The sequence below is a fragment of the Pleuronectes platessa genome, chromosome 6 (genome assembly GCF_947347685.1).
Source record: "Pleuronectes platessa chromosome 6, fPlePla1.1, whole genome shotgun sequence".
In the NCBI taxonomy this organism is placed as follows: domain Eukaryota; kingdom Metazoa; phylum Chordata; class Actinopteri; order Pleuronectiformes; family Pleuronectidae; genus Pleuronectes; species Pleuronectes platessa.
The window spans coordinates 9,616,840-9,634,566 of record NC_070631.1 but is presented as its reverse complement, the minus strand read 5'-3'; the positions used below and the strand labels follow the sequence as shown (position 1 = coordinate 9,634,566).

The window sequence follows — 17,727 nt, the reverse complement described above, 5'->3', positions numbered from 1 at the left end:
GATCTGCCCCTTTAATAGATGTCCTCAATAAAATCTAATGTGTTCTTCCCAGGCCCAGCAACCGTCCATACACCAAATTGGAAATTGGTTTATGGTTGTCTACCTATTCCATGTCAAACTCATAAATAAAAGTTTATTGCTAACATTTTTGGCTCTGCATTACTCTGTATACAGCACACTTTTTAAATCGTTATTTTCATTTATATTTTTACATCAATACTTTTTTGTTGAGTTCACTGTATTGTGTTCTATTATACATTGTTGATACTGTAATTTTGGAGCAGACTGGCACAAGAATTTCCCTCAGGATTAATAATGTATTTTTTTTTTAATTTTATCTTAATTATATTCATTAGTAATTTTTGTAATGTAGAATTTATTGCAGACCCTATACTTTAATGCCAAGTTCAGCTGTGATTGTTTGCTTCAGTATATTTTAGAATAAAGCCTGAGAAATATTTTCATATATATTTCTGATTTATTACTAAGTCACATTCAAATTTAAAATAAACATACAACAACTCATAACAATAAAATATATTTTTAAAGGCATTATTGAAATGATGTTGAAACCAGCTGTCACGTGGTCTGTTGGGCACTGGGAGCTCAGTAAAGAATATGTGCCCGGCTGCTATGTGGCGAACGTGAAAAAGAAAAACACTGCTGCATTCTGGGATATGAAGCCCCTCTTTGGCCGAAACGCTCTGGAAGCCAATCGTGTGCCGAGACGCCAAACGCCTACAACCCCCATGATACCTCGGGGCTCTACTGTACTCCACCTGATTTGTCGACATAGTGGTAAAGTCTACCATTAACAAGGAAGGAAGGCTCTCAAAGATGGAGAACGAGGAGAAAACTGCCTCTTTATCGAAAAGGTAAATGAATAGAAACAACGGTTTTTATTCGGTAACGTGTGGAATTATATTCTGAATATACAGGGCGACTTTTATAAGGAAATAACCGGCAGCTATTTAGGAAACTACCACACAACGTGCCCTAATGAGTACAGCCCCTTTCGTGCTCATGTGTATATATATATATATATATATACGTAGCATGTTGCCTGAAGGACAGTGTTATTATCACATTCCCTCGGAGTTCCAGTTGGTCCGTGTTCTGACCCTCTTGTCCACTCGGTTATGACACTTCATCATATTTGTTACACGAGGTGCCCTCAGGAGAAATAACTTCCATCTCCTCGAAGTGGGGAACACACCAAGCTAGCGTCGCGTGGCTAATGCTAACGCTCCTTAGCGTGAGCGCTAACCGCGACGAAGCAGGAGAGACAGACGTGACAAATGGCTGAATAGAAAACAAAAAGAGCAGGGGAGGTAAAGCATGGCACAGTGTGAGCTGCTGGCAACCATGACACAAACCGGGAGAGAGAGAGATCTTCTTCCTCACAGACACACGCCATCTCCCCCCCACCCCCCCGAGAGCAACACCAAGCGACGGGTCCATGTTTGTTTAGGGGACCCACACTGCAGCTGGGTTCCATGTCCATTAAACTATAACTGTCATGTTCGTGTTAGTCCTTTTTCTGTGGCCACAGGTCCATTGAGGCAAGCCCACAGCGTGCTACCGTGCTGAGCCTCAAGGGGGCGTCACTGCACCAGTCCAGACTTTATTCCTGCTTAATGGATTGAAGTAGATGAAAAACAACCACCACATGGTCACAGTGAACCTTGTTTACTCTGAAATATCTGCTTCATCGCTGTCAAAAGAGCCAAGTAAGGGTAGAACTCTATGTTACTCATTGAGTAAATGCAGAGCTTTTACCTTTGCTTTATTTTGATTATGCAAAATAGGCAGAAATGTGTATCAACTTTCCGAAAAGCACTTTCTTTAGATGAATCTAATGCAATCCAAGATATGGTCGTCACAGACGATGGCGTTTCAGCTGCAGGTTTAGAATATACCTGTCATTATCTACCCGTGGCTTTGCCAGTCTCTGCTATGACTTCAGGTACAAACGCTGTACGGAAAAATAGTCTCCTTTCCAGTTAGCCAGTGGGCTGTTTTTTTCCCTTCCACTCGTAACGGATGACAATTATTCATTCCTGTTTGCTGTGCACCGTGAATATAACTTCACTTCATTAACCCTACCGTGAACCTGATAAGCACCTGACTCCCGTCTGGTAGATTTTAACTGGCAAGTCATTAAACCTGATGGCTGCTCCCTCAGAGTGTGAATGATTTGGTGTATAGAAAAAAGAAAACGTGTAGACGGGCTGATTCACTGTGTTTGCAAGTGGATGAATACACTTGTAGTGTAAAGCACTTTGAGTGGTTGTTAAGGCTATAAAAACACTATGTAGGTGCAGTACATTTACCATATAGAAAGGTAATGTATTGTACAAGTTTTTCATTATTTTGCCCAACCTATGTACATACATATACACTTAAATAAGAGTGTCCTATTTTATAAAATAGATTTGAAGTATTTTGAATTTGGGTTGTGTTGAAATATTGTGAACTCCCATTTATAGATTATAGAGGAGTCATAGGAATTTAGAAACAAGATAATTTGTCCCTCGTTATCCGCTGTGGGAATAAATAGTCAAACATCTCTCTCTTATAATATAAATTGTTGTGAAGTTGTAATTCAGCTGGGGCCTTAAACTCGGCCCTGTGTCTCTGTAGCCATGGAGAGGTCGCTGAATGTTTGGCATAGCAACCTGTTCAGGCTTTGCATTTGGATGTGGTGTTCTTGGCGCTGCAGCTGTCTCCTGAAGGCAGTTTAAAGAAACAGTGAGAGCTCCTTGACTGCACTGAAGATTAGAGGAAAAAACATTGAAATCCCTTGAGGGTCTTCTCTGTGGTTTTTAACAAGGAAGCAGCAGAAATGAGGTCTCTTCAAGTCCACAGTCAGAATATTTGGAAACGCTTTAAGTGTTGGTTTAAATCGAATCTTCTCTAAGTGGCGTGGTTCTTTAACTGGAACCTGCACAGTGCTTGGTTTTGTTTTTGCTAAAAAGAATTAGTTAGGCTCTTCTGATCTCTGAGTATGTGACGATTTGTTTGTCTGTGCAAGTTGTGCCAGGGTGGGGCGGGAATATGTGTGTGTGTGTGTGTGCGTGCATGCGTGTGTGTTGGTTGTATGTGCATTTTGCCCTGAGCTGTTTTGCAAACTCTGTCAGCTGATGGCGCGGTGGAGGTGGTGTTGGGTTTCATCATGCTGTTTATTCCCTGTGAGTCAAGTTAGAGAGGGGACAGTTCTTTGCATGTGTTTGTGTGTTTGCTGTCGTGCTGACGTCTCTAGACTCTAGTGTAAAGTACATGGCGACATGGCAAGTCCCTGCAGGTAAAAAAAACATACAACATATTGCCTTCCCCTCTATTGTCTTATCCCTTTCCAATTCTCCCTCTCCTCATCGCCCCAACACGGCCTGAAACATCTTGTGTTGTTCATTCGATCAATTATGTCAATAACAGAGGAAAACAATAGCCGTCTGTTTGTTTCTACCCACTTTGTGTTTTTCTTAGTTTTCTTTTCTTTTCTTCTATTGGCCCAATCTATTGGTGTCTCTGTCACTCCCTTCTGGTTCCTCCTTCCTGTCCTACCACATACTGCAACACTGACTGTCAAAGACAGATGACCCAAGCTTGGTGTGTGTGTGTGTGTGTGTGTGTGTGTGTGTATGAGAGAGAGAGTGCATGTACCAGGAGTGGGGAGGTCTGGCTCTACCCTAGTGCTATTAATACCACCTAATGAACATAATCTAGAGGGTAGGTTATCCTCTTACATTTGTTGGCTGCACGACTGAGGGGAGGAGTGGAGCGTGCGTGAAAGAGGAGGGAAAAGCTCTGCTGTCGTTGCAGTCTGAACACACTCTCTCTACCAAGCTGCAGTGCCTCTCCTCCTCGCTCCCTCTCTGCTGCAGGACTGAATGGTGGAAACTGAAAGCTAAACAGTTGTCAAAAGTTTCGTTTCTACTCCAAGCCGATCCCCTCTATATTTCCCTCCCTCCATCTCTCTACCTCCAATGTGTTATGCCAGAGTGCAGTGCGGTTAAGTGCTCTACTGTGGATGAGTGTGAATATATACTGAGGCTATAATATAAGATAAAGACAGAACTTGAAGAGAGCACAAGAACGGAAATTATATTGTCTCCAGGCATGAACTGTCTACCGGCTTATTCAGGAGCTAGAATATCTGGCTGTTGGACTCTAAGATCTGATGGCAGGTAAGTGTATTTTATTTATATAATTTTCCTTTTTCCCTTTAACTTTAGCATTTCCAGGTGTACTTTGGAAATTTGTGTTTTGCGTGGTGAAGATTTAGCTGTCTGGGTTTGTGTCTTCAAATGCGGATGAACAGGATCAACAACTCTAGTCTTTATCACACAACAGTATATCTGTTAGGTTTTTGTTGACATGCTCTGGGAAAGTTTGCATCTGTCAGTTCGTAACTTGGTGTGAATTACTGCGGTAGTGCTTTTGTGCTGACGCCCAAATAGTCAGTGGAATGGTTATGTAATGAAATTATCGTATCTGGTTATTATTTTCATATAATTCCGTCGCACAAATATATTATACGATGCAAGTTATAACGTAAACCCTTGGAAAGAGTCGTTTAAGTGTTGTTTGAGAAGTTTTGTCAGATGCAGAAAAAGTTGAATACAGAAAACTTAGATTAATGTCAATTTAAGAATTGATATTACATAAAAAGTTGTTCCCATGTTTTCTTTAGATTTATGGTTAAGGTTGTGTGAGACATTATGCTTTTATGTTGCCCTCCATAAAAACAGTCTTAAACAAGGTTTTAAAAGGAAAATAATGAAGCTGCACATAGTATAAGATAATCATTTACTTCTATTATTGTCCATGACCACTCCTGGCTGTAGGGCTTAGATGGTCCACAAGTCTCCACCGTCTCGTCTCAGCTCCACTGTGACCTCATGCCATCCTTTTCACAAAGGTGCATTCAGCATCAGTGTAATGTGTAAGAGCACTGAGCGCTATTACTTTAACCACTGAACAAGGGCATGATTCAGCACAGTACAACTCGGCTTATCTTTTATGGCAAGTCGGTTTTACTTTAACTGATAACCAAGCATGAGTGTGCTATGCTTCATGTTTGGTTCACAGTGCTGTCCAAGTCTCAGTACACTCCCAGGCTCAATCCAAGCTCAGGTGACCCTTGTGCGATAAGATAAACCTTTGCTCCCTCTTGTTTGCTTCACCTCCAACCTTTTGATCCTCCACCTGGGGAGGTGTGTGGCCTATAAAACGATGTGGGGCCGAGAGTTGACTGGATACCAGAGAAATAGACGGAGGAACATCTTTGACTGCTCTCGTACATTGTTATGGCTTCTGGATTTTTACAGTCCCCATTTGGTGAAGTGTGGATATCTCAGAAGCTGCAGTAAGTGTTCCTAGCAATCGTTACCTGGTTAGACTTATCGCGCAAACATAATTGTGTTTGTTATTTCAACTAAGACAGGATTTGTATCCCTTAGGAAATTTGATATTTGCAACATCAGTGAAGTAGATAATGCATCACAGATGCCTAGACCGGAGATGAAGCAAGTTATAGATGTTTCATTCAACAATGTGTCTGAACAGTTCTTTGTGCTGTCGTTCTCTGCTCTGAATCATAATTAGCCACAACCATTAACTGAATGTTAATGTGCATTCCTCTCCTTCTTCTATATAAATCTTGTTTGTGTGGAGCAAGTAGTAGCTTTATTGCCAAATGCTGTGACAGAATTTCAAAAGCTGTTGCAAAAGTCTGGCACAAGTTTTGGTGTTGAAAGACACTTGTAGTAAATATATGAGCAGGAATGTGTCATACATAAAAATGTGTCATACATAAAAATCTAAGTTTTTTAATTTGGGCAATGTGTCTTAATAACATTTTTGAATTTTAATTCCAATGAACTTGAGACACACATCTGGGTCATCGAGGCCGAGCAATCAAGTGCAGATTCACAGAACTCCTCTCATAAACATGTGAATCAAGTCTTTGGTCATGCTGCAACATACTGAAAACTATTATCAAACGTAGCACACTTAATTTGTAAAGACAGGCACAAACATGTCAAAATTAAGAAATAATCTATTTTAAGTAAAAACATAATTTCTCATTATTTTCTTTCCTGGAGCAGGCACACAGACCCATGACCAAATATTTACTTAAAGATAATAAGCAATGTTGCATATATGTTAAATGAAAGTATTCTATTAAAAAATACCTTAGCTGGGTTGGAGCATACAAGCGCTAGCCTGACAGGACTATGAAGTGCATGTTGAGGTTGCTCAAGGCCAATAGTTGCATGTAGAGAGGCAGGTAGAAACAGACCGCAGCTTTTTTCAATCCCAATTAATTAAATGAAGGTATTTCACCAGCTCCTCCCTGGCACAAAATATTCTCCTGTTTCCAAAACAGGTAACCAGTATTCTTGTTGTGTCGTGTGGACATGATGAACCAGTGTGTTTGATTTGAATATTCTATAATGCAAATTCTCACTGTATGTGGCTCCACTGAAGAACCTCGTACCTGTTTTAAATTGGCTTGTTGTTGTTTCCTTATGAAGACTTTTTCTCACATATTTACTATTGTCTTAATCATTGTCAACACTCTGAGTATGTACTGCATGTACACGTGTTCGCGTTGCACAACTGACTGTCTTTCCACAGAGTTAACGTATAGTGTACTTTGGTTCCTGAGCCAGTGACACTGTGCTCCAACACTGTACAAAGCTCACCTGTTGGATGTGTAAAACACATTAAACATTAGCCTGTGCCAGAGTAACACAACACTTGCTTTGTTTCGTAACAGGGTCAGTTCTCTTCATGATTCCACAGTTACGAACATAAACTGAGGTTTCTGTCTGTTTGTCAAATAGGCGTGACACACTCGAGTTACAGTATAACAGGAAGCTTGAACAGGAAGGAGATTTTACTTTACTTAAGATGATGATGGCTATTTTGATGATATACTTGTGGTTTATTGTCCCCATCCCTTTCTGTCGATGCCTATTTAACACTATTTTTACTATGTAGCTTGTACTATGGCGTTTTATTATTCTAATAATACTTTAACCAAAAGGAAATTGTTATCTACCATTTCTCCAGACTGTAATGTTTTCCTCTCTGTTGTGTGTTGGTGGTTTTATAGTGGAGGTGGTGATGGATCACTGGACCGACTCCTCCCCTCAGTTAGCACAGGCCTGACACCTCGGAAAAGAACCACTAGCCAGTGCAAGTCTGAGCCTCCTCTCCTACGCACCTCCAAACGAACCATCTACACCGCTGGACGCCCGCCCTGGTACAACGAACATGGAACACAGTCCAAAGAGGCCTTTGTCATTGGTAAGACACATAAAAGAGATGCACAGTACTGATGTTTGTATTTCCTTCCATCTTTACTTGATCATATTAATTCACTGTGTCATACAGCAGAATACAAACCAGCTTGTATTGCACTGCCAATTTATCTTCTTAAGAGTGAGCTCTCAAACTGGCTGAAAAAGTAGTAGATTAAGTACAAAGTCTAAACCTAAAACAAATGAATATAAATTTACAGGAATATTTATCTGTTGGAAACAAAAACATATTTTTTGAAGTGTGTCTTTTGCAGAAATAAGCGATTGACAAGCTCACTCAATGTCCTTATTGATGCTTAGACCTTATTAGACGTGGCACTACCTGGCTCCTTTTGCGGATATAAGGAGATTCTGAAAATACCATCACAGAATGTCTTGTCAAGCTAATGTCTGTATGTTCCCAGCATGCAAAGTAAGCAGAAAACATGCATGAAAACATTACGTAATGCCCTTTATGTCCGTGTTCTGTCACAGGTCTGTGCGGCGGCAGCGCTTCAGGAAAGACAACAGTAGCCAGGAAAATCATCGAGGCTCTAGATGTGCCTTGGGTTGTGCTACTTTCAATGGACTCTTTTTACAAGGTGTGCATGTGTGTGCAGTATGTTAGGAATGCATTGATGGGTATATGTATTTGAATACAGCAACACACCTGTCTATGAATGTTGCAAAGAGAAGTAAGGATGCCTATTACTTTTAAGTTGTCTGAATTTTGAGAAACAACCTTTTATTTTTACGCCATCCCTGTCTCGTATTGTTGCAAACAACCCAGTAGCTGGAGGGAAGCATTAAGTGCAGAAGACATAGTAAAAGAGATAATACAGGATTCAGTTTGAATCCCTGAGAGAAAATATGAGGAGTGAGTGGAAAGAAAGAGGACAGAAAGGTTAAAATACCAGAGGGCGGATGAGATGAAAGAGAAGCAGAGTGGTGAGTGAATTGAGGGGAAAAGAGTGGAGAAGAGCAATCAAGAGCCATCATTCATGCCTGTCCATACCTCCTCCCACACTGTAGTTATGTAATCCTGTCACAGTCTGACAGCAGCGGTTCAGATTGTCAGGAGTAACAGAGATGTACCAGTGACCAGTGGTGTTGTAGCCTTTAGCAAGTGGCAGTTTGCACATTGCATTACCAGAGGTTAGCAAACAAAATATTTAATAATTTCTCCCATGATCCTGCTCAACAACCAGTTCTGCTGCAAATAGTCATTATTAGTTAAATTACTAATCCCATTATAGCAATTAAGGTGGAACCTGCTTTGCATCGTGTTCTCCTGATCTCTCTTTCTCTCCCCTTCCTTTCTCTGTCTCTTCTCTTTCTTTCTCAAACAAGTTTTTTTGCACCACTGTTAAGCGCTTGTACAGAGTGTCATGTTGTGTTATAGTGAGATATCTTCTCTTCTGCTTTGGTGCCACGTAAATAACAATGACTTGACTTGACTTGCCTCATGCCTACTCACAGGCCCCTGAGAGCGGGTAACACAGGTTTGTCATATTAAGTGTGCAATCAGTTAACTTGAGAAGAGAGTGTTGCTGTGTTCTGAAACCGTTACATACCACGTCTGGGGTTTTAATGCTCGACCACCCTAGGGCGCACACACACACACACACACACCCACCACCTGGTAAAGACGTCACAGTGGCGCATGATGTTCTCCTAAATTTAGGTCTCCTAACTTCAACTGCTCTTGAGCAATAGTGTGTGTTGTGTTTTTACAGACGCATATGTAAATGATCTCAAAAAACATAATTTAAGGGTGTGTGTTTTGTCTCACTAGTTCTGGATCAGTATTTATTTATTTTGACATGCTAATATTATTAATATGTGTGCCAGAAAAAGAAAATATTTTACTCAGAAAGATTGTTGCATCATTTTGTGGCATTACTGCTGTAAAGTCATTCCAATATTATTGTTCTCGTCCTCAGGTCCTGACCCCAGACAAGCAGATTCTTGCCGCCAGTAACGACTATAACTTTGACCACCCTGATGCCTTTGACTTTGGTTTGCTGACACACACCCTGCGCAAACTCAAACAAGGCAAGAGCGTGAAAATCCCTGTGTATGACTTTACAACCCATGGGAGACAGAAGGACTGGGTAAGGATGAATGCACACATCTAAACATGTGGTCATGCACTGTGTAAGTTAATCAGTAGCATGTCAGAGTTGCTGCAAATGCAGTAATCTCAGTTTCTCGATTACCTAAAAGGCTTTTAATCTCCATTGCTAGAGGTTTAGAGTCGCACTGCAAATCTGCAACTGCAGATGGTCACAGATGAACCATTTGTGTTATTTCTCTCTGTTTGCTTTTATAATTAAATGCCCATTAACTGCACTTAGACATTCTTACATCAGTGGCAACTGTCAGTCTTGGTTAATCTTGATGATTGTTGCTAATGAGTACTTTTTAGAGCCCGACATATTTATTTGTAAGTTTCTTTAACATGAGGGTTTTAAAACGACAACTAAAAAATCATTGCAATTTTTTTTTTTATGCATTAAATTATACGTAAAATACTTGGTATTTAGGTATTGGACATCTTTTTACACCCTAATATCAGTATCAGCACTGCCCCCCCAAATCCATAGTTGTCGTGATCCATTGTTGTCTGTATGTTCACATGCTTTTGTTTATGTACACAATGCACTATAATGCTACATGCACTTGTCCACAACAGAAAATTGTGTATGGAGCCAGTGTTATCATCTTTGAGGGAATCATGGCCTTTACAGATAAAGAGCTCTTACAGGTAGGAAAAGGTTATTGTCTTCTAGTATGTTCACCTCCTTGGAAGTTGTTGGTCTCAAGTTTATGGTTTTCTGTTCATAAGGTCAAACATGTTTTCTCAGTTTTATTATCATTTATTGTTGATTAAAAAGCATGTTGATTAAATATAATCACATTGGGGAAAGGATCGGGATGAAATAAGATTGGAACTGATGTATCCTCTCTCTGACAATAGAGTTTTCAAAATCTGTGTATATATTTGCTGATATAGCACAAGCTAAAAATAATATCAAGAGGTTATATTTAGCTTTCCATTTCTCTCATCCTCTTTGTGTGAATGTGGGTTTTGAAGCTTTATACTCACTCTTTTTCACGTTCTCCTGATAGTTGCTGGACATGAAGATTTTTGTGGACACGGATTCCGACATTCGCTTGGTGCGCCGGTTGAGGAGGGACATTACAGATAGGGGGCGAGACATCGAGGGCGTCATCAAACAGTACAACAAGTTTGTGAAGCCAGCGTTTGAGCAGTACATTGAGCCCACCATGCGCCTGGCTGATATTGTGGTACCACGTGGTGCGTACACACGCATATGTTTACATACATACAGGATCCATTTCACATAACTACTCCTCGATTTCACTATACAGAACTGTAGCACGGTTGCTATATTTAAGGTGTTGAGTTACAGATATATTTATAGTTATAGATACTCGTAGTAGGTCCCCTCATGTGTGTGGTCTGTCGTCCTGTCAGGTGGCGGCAACATGGTGGCCATTGATTTGATCGTGCAGCATGTACACAGTCAGCTGGAGGAGGTAAGAGAGGTCACACTGACAGACTCATACACACACACACTCCAGTTTGAAATTACATGTTTATATTAGTAAAGCATTATGAACCTTCAGTCTTACTTCCTGCTGTTCTGTAAGTCATAAATATATACTATATAATTCACCACAGGGAGGATCTGTACTCAGTATTTGTGTAGCCCTTCATACTTTATTAGTGATTGCAAACTACATTACCCCCTCTAGTGGACAGAAAATGCACTGCATAGACTTCAGGGGAGGATGAATGTCCATTGTTCACTTTTAGGACAAAGACTTGAAAGGTTCATAATATTTGGCAAATATGATGTATATTTTACTCTTTTGAAAGATTTCTCCTGTAATACATTTTTTAGGTTTTTCTGACATGGTTAAATACAAAAGAAGAAAGGGAGTTAAGATGTCCTATAATTGCAATTGTTCCATAACCTACTGTATTTACATTCATATAACCCATTAATGATGCATTTAGATTAGTGTTCTGATAAATCATGTACTTAATACAATGAGCTACTGGAATACGAGATTAATATTGAGTTTTGACACAATTTGATTATTTACTTTTAAAGTAAACAGTTTGAACCTTTAGGAGAAGGTCAATTTCTCTTTTATCCATGTAAAACTCATTGATTCATGGTTTGTACTCATTGATTCATGGTGTGGAGTTGATGTGCAACATTTACTAATTTTCACCAAAGACCCATTTTTGCCCATGGGAGCACCTTGTGCCACAGAGCACTTTACTTTGTTTCCTCCTCACTCTAAACACACACACACACACACACACACACACACACACACACACACACACACACACAATAACACTCATTCTGCTGATGGACTATTCTCCCACTCTCTCCCCCCCACTTCCCCCCATCCCCAATCCCTCCATGGCTCACAGCGCGAGCTCAGCGTCAGGTAGAGTGGTCTTTATCCTGTCTATCATTCTCTTCCTCACCATCTGCCCAGTTCCCCAATCACTCCAGCTTCTTACTGGGAGGGAGAGATAAAAAAGGAGGCCAGCAAAGCCAACCTCTGCCGCACTGATCTGCTGGCTGCTATGACACATCACCAGGCGGCACTATCGGGCTGTATCTGTACCCAAACATGGCTCCTAAAGCATCAGTCGTGGGCCTGTGCCAAAAACATTGTCAAGATGTAATTCACAGCAGCATGGAATAAATTAAAAAAGTGTATTCTTGATCAGAAGTTTGAAAGTGTTGTGGTGCAGCCAGCACTTAGCTTAAAGACGTTGGTTTTCCCTCTTTCTACCTTTTAGAAAAATGACAACTCACACTCTTCCTGGCTTCTGTGTCTAAAAATACAGCGATGCGTCAAGTCACTGACCCCTCCTTTCAGCGTCAGCGAGATTAAGAGAGAGAGTGACTACAACAGAAAGCGAGCGAGAGGAAGCTCTTGCTACAAATATTGTTGACTATCGCATACCTCAGCCACAGAGAAAGTTTCCAATACCCTACTACAAAGCGCTGAGTTTTTCCATTGAGTGTCGGCCACAGTGTCTGAGACGGAGAGAGAGGAAATGAGCTTGATGTCTGTCTTTAGACACAGGATGTGCTGGGGCCTGTGAGCTGAAATACCAACCTCTTCTGTTCCACATGGTGAAAAAGTGACAGCGGCACAGTAACTTGTGCACCTCCCACGCACACACACACAGTGCATGCATGTGTACAGATACCAAAATCTGGTCCAAAATGTGGATGTGGTCTCTTTAACCCAAATATATATAAAGATCTTTAAAAACATGACCTGTTATTCTATTAATTCTCAGATAATGGAAAATACAGTGAGTGATAACCAGGAAAGATCATTTTTCTTAGTTCACCTCTGTGGTAAGCATCTTACAGAGACGTTTGACATTGTCTAGTGTCTGCTGACACACTTTTCACTGTGTGAGATAGTCCGTCAAGCCTTCACCCACCTGATGTTGTGTCTTTTCTCATGTTTCCACCTCTTATCTGTTGTTTTCGTCTCTCTGTGTCTTCTCTGTTGTGATTGTTGTTGTGTTTCGTCTCAAAAACTCTCCCCATAGAGGAAACTTCGCTGGGATATGTGAGCAGATTTGCTATGATTTATCTTTCTTTGCATCTGGCTAATGTTTATTGCAGTGCCATGGTGGAGACTGTAGTGTCGACATGACTGCATCACTGAGTATTTCTAACAGTGTGTTCCTCTAGACCTCAGGGTGGCCCATGGCTAACCTGGTGTTCAACTACGTGTGGAATACTAGTCGTAGTAAAGCTAGTAGAGACATGACATGGAAAATAACATTCATCCAGTTACATTTGAATCATACCGGGGAATTTATATTATGTACAGTTTTTAATAGTTCATTTTAAATTCTTAATGTTCTTTTCCATTATCATGGTCTCTGTGCTGTTGTGTCAACACTGTGTGCTTGGTACTTTTCTGTTTCTGCCTTTTCCACTCACAGTCTGTAAACACCACCCTTGCTCAAACTGCTCCTAAGATATCTTTTGTGCATGTGTCTACTCGTGTGTGTTTTCTAACTCTATGTAGAGTATGTGCGAGCTCACTTTTTTGTGAACTGGCACATGCTGTCCACATCATATGCATGCAGAGAAGGGTTACCTGCACTCTTATTCATGTCTGTCCATCTTCCCTCTCCCTGCTCCTCTCACCCTGCTTCACCCCCGCTCTACCATTTGTTGCCGTGGTTACAGGGCAGCCCTGGCATCTGCACACCAGGCACAACCCCTCCCCCAGACCCTCAGCGTCCTGGAGAGCACACCCCAGGTCAGGGGTATGCACACCATCATCAGGTAAAGGCTCAAGAGTGTGTTACATTAATCTGTTTCCATTGAGAAATGTGCTGTCTAAAACCAGGGGCCACTTGTATCTTGTGTCTTTCTTTTTCCTAATCACCACATGTAGAAATAAGGAAACCAGCCGTGATGAGTTCATCTTCTACTCCAAGAGGCTGATGCGTCTGTTGATCGAGCGAGCGCTCTCCTTCCTCCCCTCACAGGTGTGAGACACTGACATCCACTGTTAATTAATTCATAGCACAGCACTAAGCTTCTGTAGTCCTTTGTATTAAGGAGGTGAACTCTGAACCTTTTTGTACCTGGGCCTGGATGGAGACGAGCGATGGGTAGAGAGATACAGCACCGTGTGTCGCATTGAAAGAAACGATTGAAAGATAGAAGATGAATTTAAATAGAGTGAGTTCTTGTTTTCAAGAATCAGATAGACAGACACCCAGCGGTGAGCGGCACGAACAAGGAAACTTATCATTTCACCACAATGGAAAGTTTCCATACCTGAACCATTAACTCTCAGACACATGTGACTGTTTTTTACTTCACTGCAGCTTGTCACAGACTCTTTTCCTGGCTTGTGTCGTGATGAGCAATATGCTCACACCGTTGTGATTTTTAATATTACCTCAGGTCCACCTAGTCCAGACCCCCCAAGGAGAGGATTATGAAGGCAGGACTTTTCATGGGAAGAGGGTGAGTGAACTCCATTTATTTCCAGCAATTTTCTCGACTCCATGTTTTTTTCAAAGAGCATTCAGGGGGGGTTTGTCTCTACCTCAACCGGTGCAATTAACCTTAGATTAATTGTTTTTTTCCTTTTCTTTGTTTCTCTTTAGATCACGGGCGTGTCCATCCTGCGAGCCGGGGAGACCATGGAGCCGGCACTGAGGGCCGTCTGCAAAGACGTCCGCATCGGCAAGATCCTCATTCAGACCAACCAGGACACAGGAGAACCAGAGGTGCAGTTTGAAATATGGCTTATAGATTATCAAACTCGAAACTCTTTTTCATATTGATCTGTGTAGAACCGTTTGCTTCCGTTGTCTTACATATGGCAACTCTAAAAATAAATACATGCCTATTCACACAAAGGCATTCATGAGTAATATCTCTAACCCACATCCTGTCTCTGAACACATCAGCTTCACTACCTGCGTCTACCTAAAGACATTGGTGAGGATCATGTGATTCTGATGGACTGCACCGTGTCCACTGGAGCCGCTGCCATGATGGCTGTACGAGTCCTGCTGGTGGGTGCGACTGATGGTTCACAAATCCACATCCATGACAGTGAATTGCATTGCAGCACTTTTCACAGCCATGTTTTGTTTTTTTGTTTTTTCAGGATCACGATGTTCAGGAGGAGAAAATCCTGCTGGTGTCTTTGCTAATGGCGGAAATGGGAGTTCATTCAGTGGCCTACGCGTTTCCACAGGTCAAAATCATCACAACAGCCGTCGACAAGAAGGTCAACGACCTCTTCCACATTATACCTGGCATCGGTGAGTTCAGACTGAGTTAATATCAGACTGTAAAAGTGCCTCAGAATATTACATTTAATTATTTCATGTTGTGTGTTGTGTGACGTCTTTTTACAGATTTACTCATTGTATCCCATTTGCTGTACTTTTAGGAAACTTTGGGGATCGATACTTTGGAACGGATGCACCTCCTGATTGGAGCGATGAAGAGATGGACGAGCCCAGTTACTAGTGACGATATTGACTGTGCACTGAAGTGTCTGGTGATGCTGGTCAGTTCTCCTCTGAGGACAATACGAGGACATGCTCTTTGCTTCGGTCAGGCCATGACATACTGTACAGTTTGTCCTCTAAGAGCCACACAAGGGCCCTGAAATACAGTAAAATACATCGCTACAGTCACCTTGTTCAATCTTTAAATTATATTATTTAATCTTGTGTAAATACTGTTGTGGAAAGAGGTGTTATGAAGGTTAAATATTTTTATATTTTGATTAAGTTATAAAGTCCAAAGGTTTTATTATGGTTTTTGAATTTTGGCAATCTCTGTTTGGAACTCTGCAGACTCGTTGTTTTAAGAAGATATTTCTTGCCTTAAGCCGTGCACTGTGGACGACACAACTGAATGTAAATTTGCACGAGCTGTACACGAGAAAAAAAAGATTCAAGCTTTCAAGGTCATTTCGATCAAACAGCTTCCTCACAACTTTCACAAAAGTAAAAAAAATCTGAACATGAACTCATGTTGCTCAACTTCCATTGCCAAGAGCACTTTCTGAAGGACCATTCAATCGGAAAATGTGTAGGTGTATCCGTCTCTTTCTTTTTTTTTGCTCTCTGGTTCAGCCTTTCCCTTCTCTGTGGATGCCGACCTCACCAGTTAAAAAGGGTGTTGAAACCCGCTTTTCATTATACAGCTGCAAGTATGCACTTGTGATGGGTATTTATGCAGTATGTCCTTCATTTACATATTTTTTACTATGGATAGACCTGACCAGTGAAAATAGAAGTCATACCTCTTTTTACTGCCGTGAAAATGGGTCATCTGCAATTTTTTTTCTTTAAACACACAGAGATTAAGTGTTTATTTCTGTCCCACGCATCCTGATTCATGCCTCTTTTTGTTTTGCTTTAGAGGGAATTGTGTCATTCTAGTTAACAACAGAAAGGTGCTGTTAGGATGTGAACTCAGAACATGTCGAAGGGGTTCTGCTAGTGCCTGATCTCTTCACGTGGAATCAGTATTGAAACAATAGGAGATGTGCTTGTTAGAATCTGTGCCTGTTTAACGTGGCCTTGCTCTTAAAAGGATCAGTTCAACAGCTCGCCACACAGTCACATGGTTTTCTCAACGAATGCAATTAATAGTGAAGCTCTCCTCTAGGCGTTCACAACTCATCATCAATACACCAACTCATTTTATTCCCATGCACTGTAAGAGGAGATACATTAACACTGTGGTTTGTGTTGAAAATGTAACTCCATGCATCCTGTCACATTATACTTACTGTTACTACTGTGTCAACATTTAGTAAACTGCTGGAGTTCCACAGATAGCGAGTCGCTCCGTACTGAAAATGCAGTGATTGTGTTTGCAGCCTCAGTGTTTGACCACGTGCTGTTTTTTGGTCTTTAATTCATCTGCTGCATGTTTGTTATATATTTAATAAAAAAAAGTGCAATGGAGCTTTTAGATTTCGTCCAGTGCGTCATTTCATTTCAATATATTTAACTACAACTCGTTTTAAAATATTCTTCAGGCAGCGTTATTACAAAAAACATGTAAATTATTCACCATGTTGGAAAATCCTGCTGAGATGTACACTCTCATTTTATTAGGTCCACCTGATTTATGCATTCAGCAGTCCTGCAATAAATCCTGCGGTTGTTGATTGTTTATTTTCTAGCAGGATAACTGGACAGATTACCATGAAACCTGGTGGTAAGAAGTGTAATAGGTCAGAGAAGAAGCCATCAAATATTGTTGGGTATCTAGATCAGAGGATGGATCAATGATTTTTTTTATGAAAAACTTCAGTGCTATTTACAGGATTTGTGTGAACGTGTGTGATCTACTTCATGCAGAACAAAATTAAAATCCTTATCCAGTAGATTTAAATTTGGTCGGATGTAGACTTTTGTCAGCCCATAGTTTTGGAGGATGTAGTTTGTGGTGTAGTTGACCCACATTGCATTGTGTTGGCATAAGGTGTTCCTATTATTCTGTCCACCTCATTCTTATCTAAACAACAGACTCAGCTTTTTGTATAATGCAATACAGTTCTACACAAAACTGAACATTTAGGGTTCCTAATAAACTGACAACTGGGCGAACATTAGCTGCATATTTTTTACCTTTATCACACACTTGAAGACACAATGACACATTACCTGCTCGTTGAAAATGAACAGGAAGGATATTGTGGTTGTCCTCTTCTCATGGAAAGTAACCTTGACATCTTCCATCACTTACTTCCATAATTATCACTCTGACAGCTGTCAAGATGTCAGACGGCTAAAGTGTGATTGACACGCGTTTGACGAGACTGACGGACAATT

The 17,727-nt window shown here is 40.8% G+C and overlaps 1 protein-coding gene across 4 annotated transcripts; it reads left to right on the top strand.

Annotated features, from left to right (window-relative positions):
* Positions 1-729: 729 nt before the first annotated feature.
* uckl1b (uridine-cytidine kinase 1-like 1b) lies at positions 730-16,861 on the top strand. 4 transcript variants are annotated; one of them, XM_053424372.1, is made up of 15 exons: positions 730-875; positions 7,124-7,317; positions 7,806-7,912; positions 9,254-9,424; positions 10,006-10,077; positions 10,443-10,632; positions 10,813-10,874; positions 12,937-12,956; positions 13,589-13,687; positions 13,800-13,893; positions 14,318-14,380; positions 14,524-14,646; positions 14,830-14,937; positions 15,033-15,189; positions 15,321-16,861. In XM_053424372.1, exons 1-15 carry the CDS (start codon positions 838-840, stop codon positions 15,398-15,400), a joined length of 1,578 nt encoding a protein of 525 aa, XP_053280347.1. In that variant the 5' UTR covers positions 730-837; the 3' UTR covers positions 15,401-16,861. The 4 variants fall into 4 exon arrangements, with proteins under 4 accessions (XP_053280347.1, XP_053280344.1, XP_053280345.1 ...); XM_053424369.1 differs by lacking the exon at positions 730-875 and adding an exon at positions 3,628-4,187; XM_053424370.1 differs by lacking the exons at positions 730-875; positions 12,937-12,956 and adding exons at positions 3,628-4,187; positions 11,788-11,804.
* Positions 16,862-17,727: the final 866 nt, after the last annotated feature.

Coding starts and splice junctions, on each gene's coding strand:
- uckl1b (XM_053424369.1), top strand. CDS start 4,120: ATGAACTGTCTACCGGCTTATTCAGGAGCTAGAATATCTGGCTGTTGG. Junction 4,188..7,123: donor ACTCTAAGATCTGATGGCAG/GTAAGTGTATTT, acceptor GTGGTTTTATAG/TGGAGGTGGTGATGGATCAC. Junction 14,938..15,032: donor TGGCTGTACGAGTCCTGCTG/GTGGGTGCGACT, acceptor TTGTTTTTTCAG/GATCACGATGTTCAGGAGGA.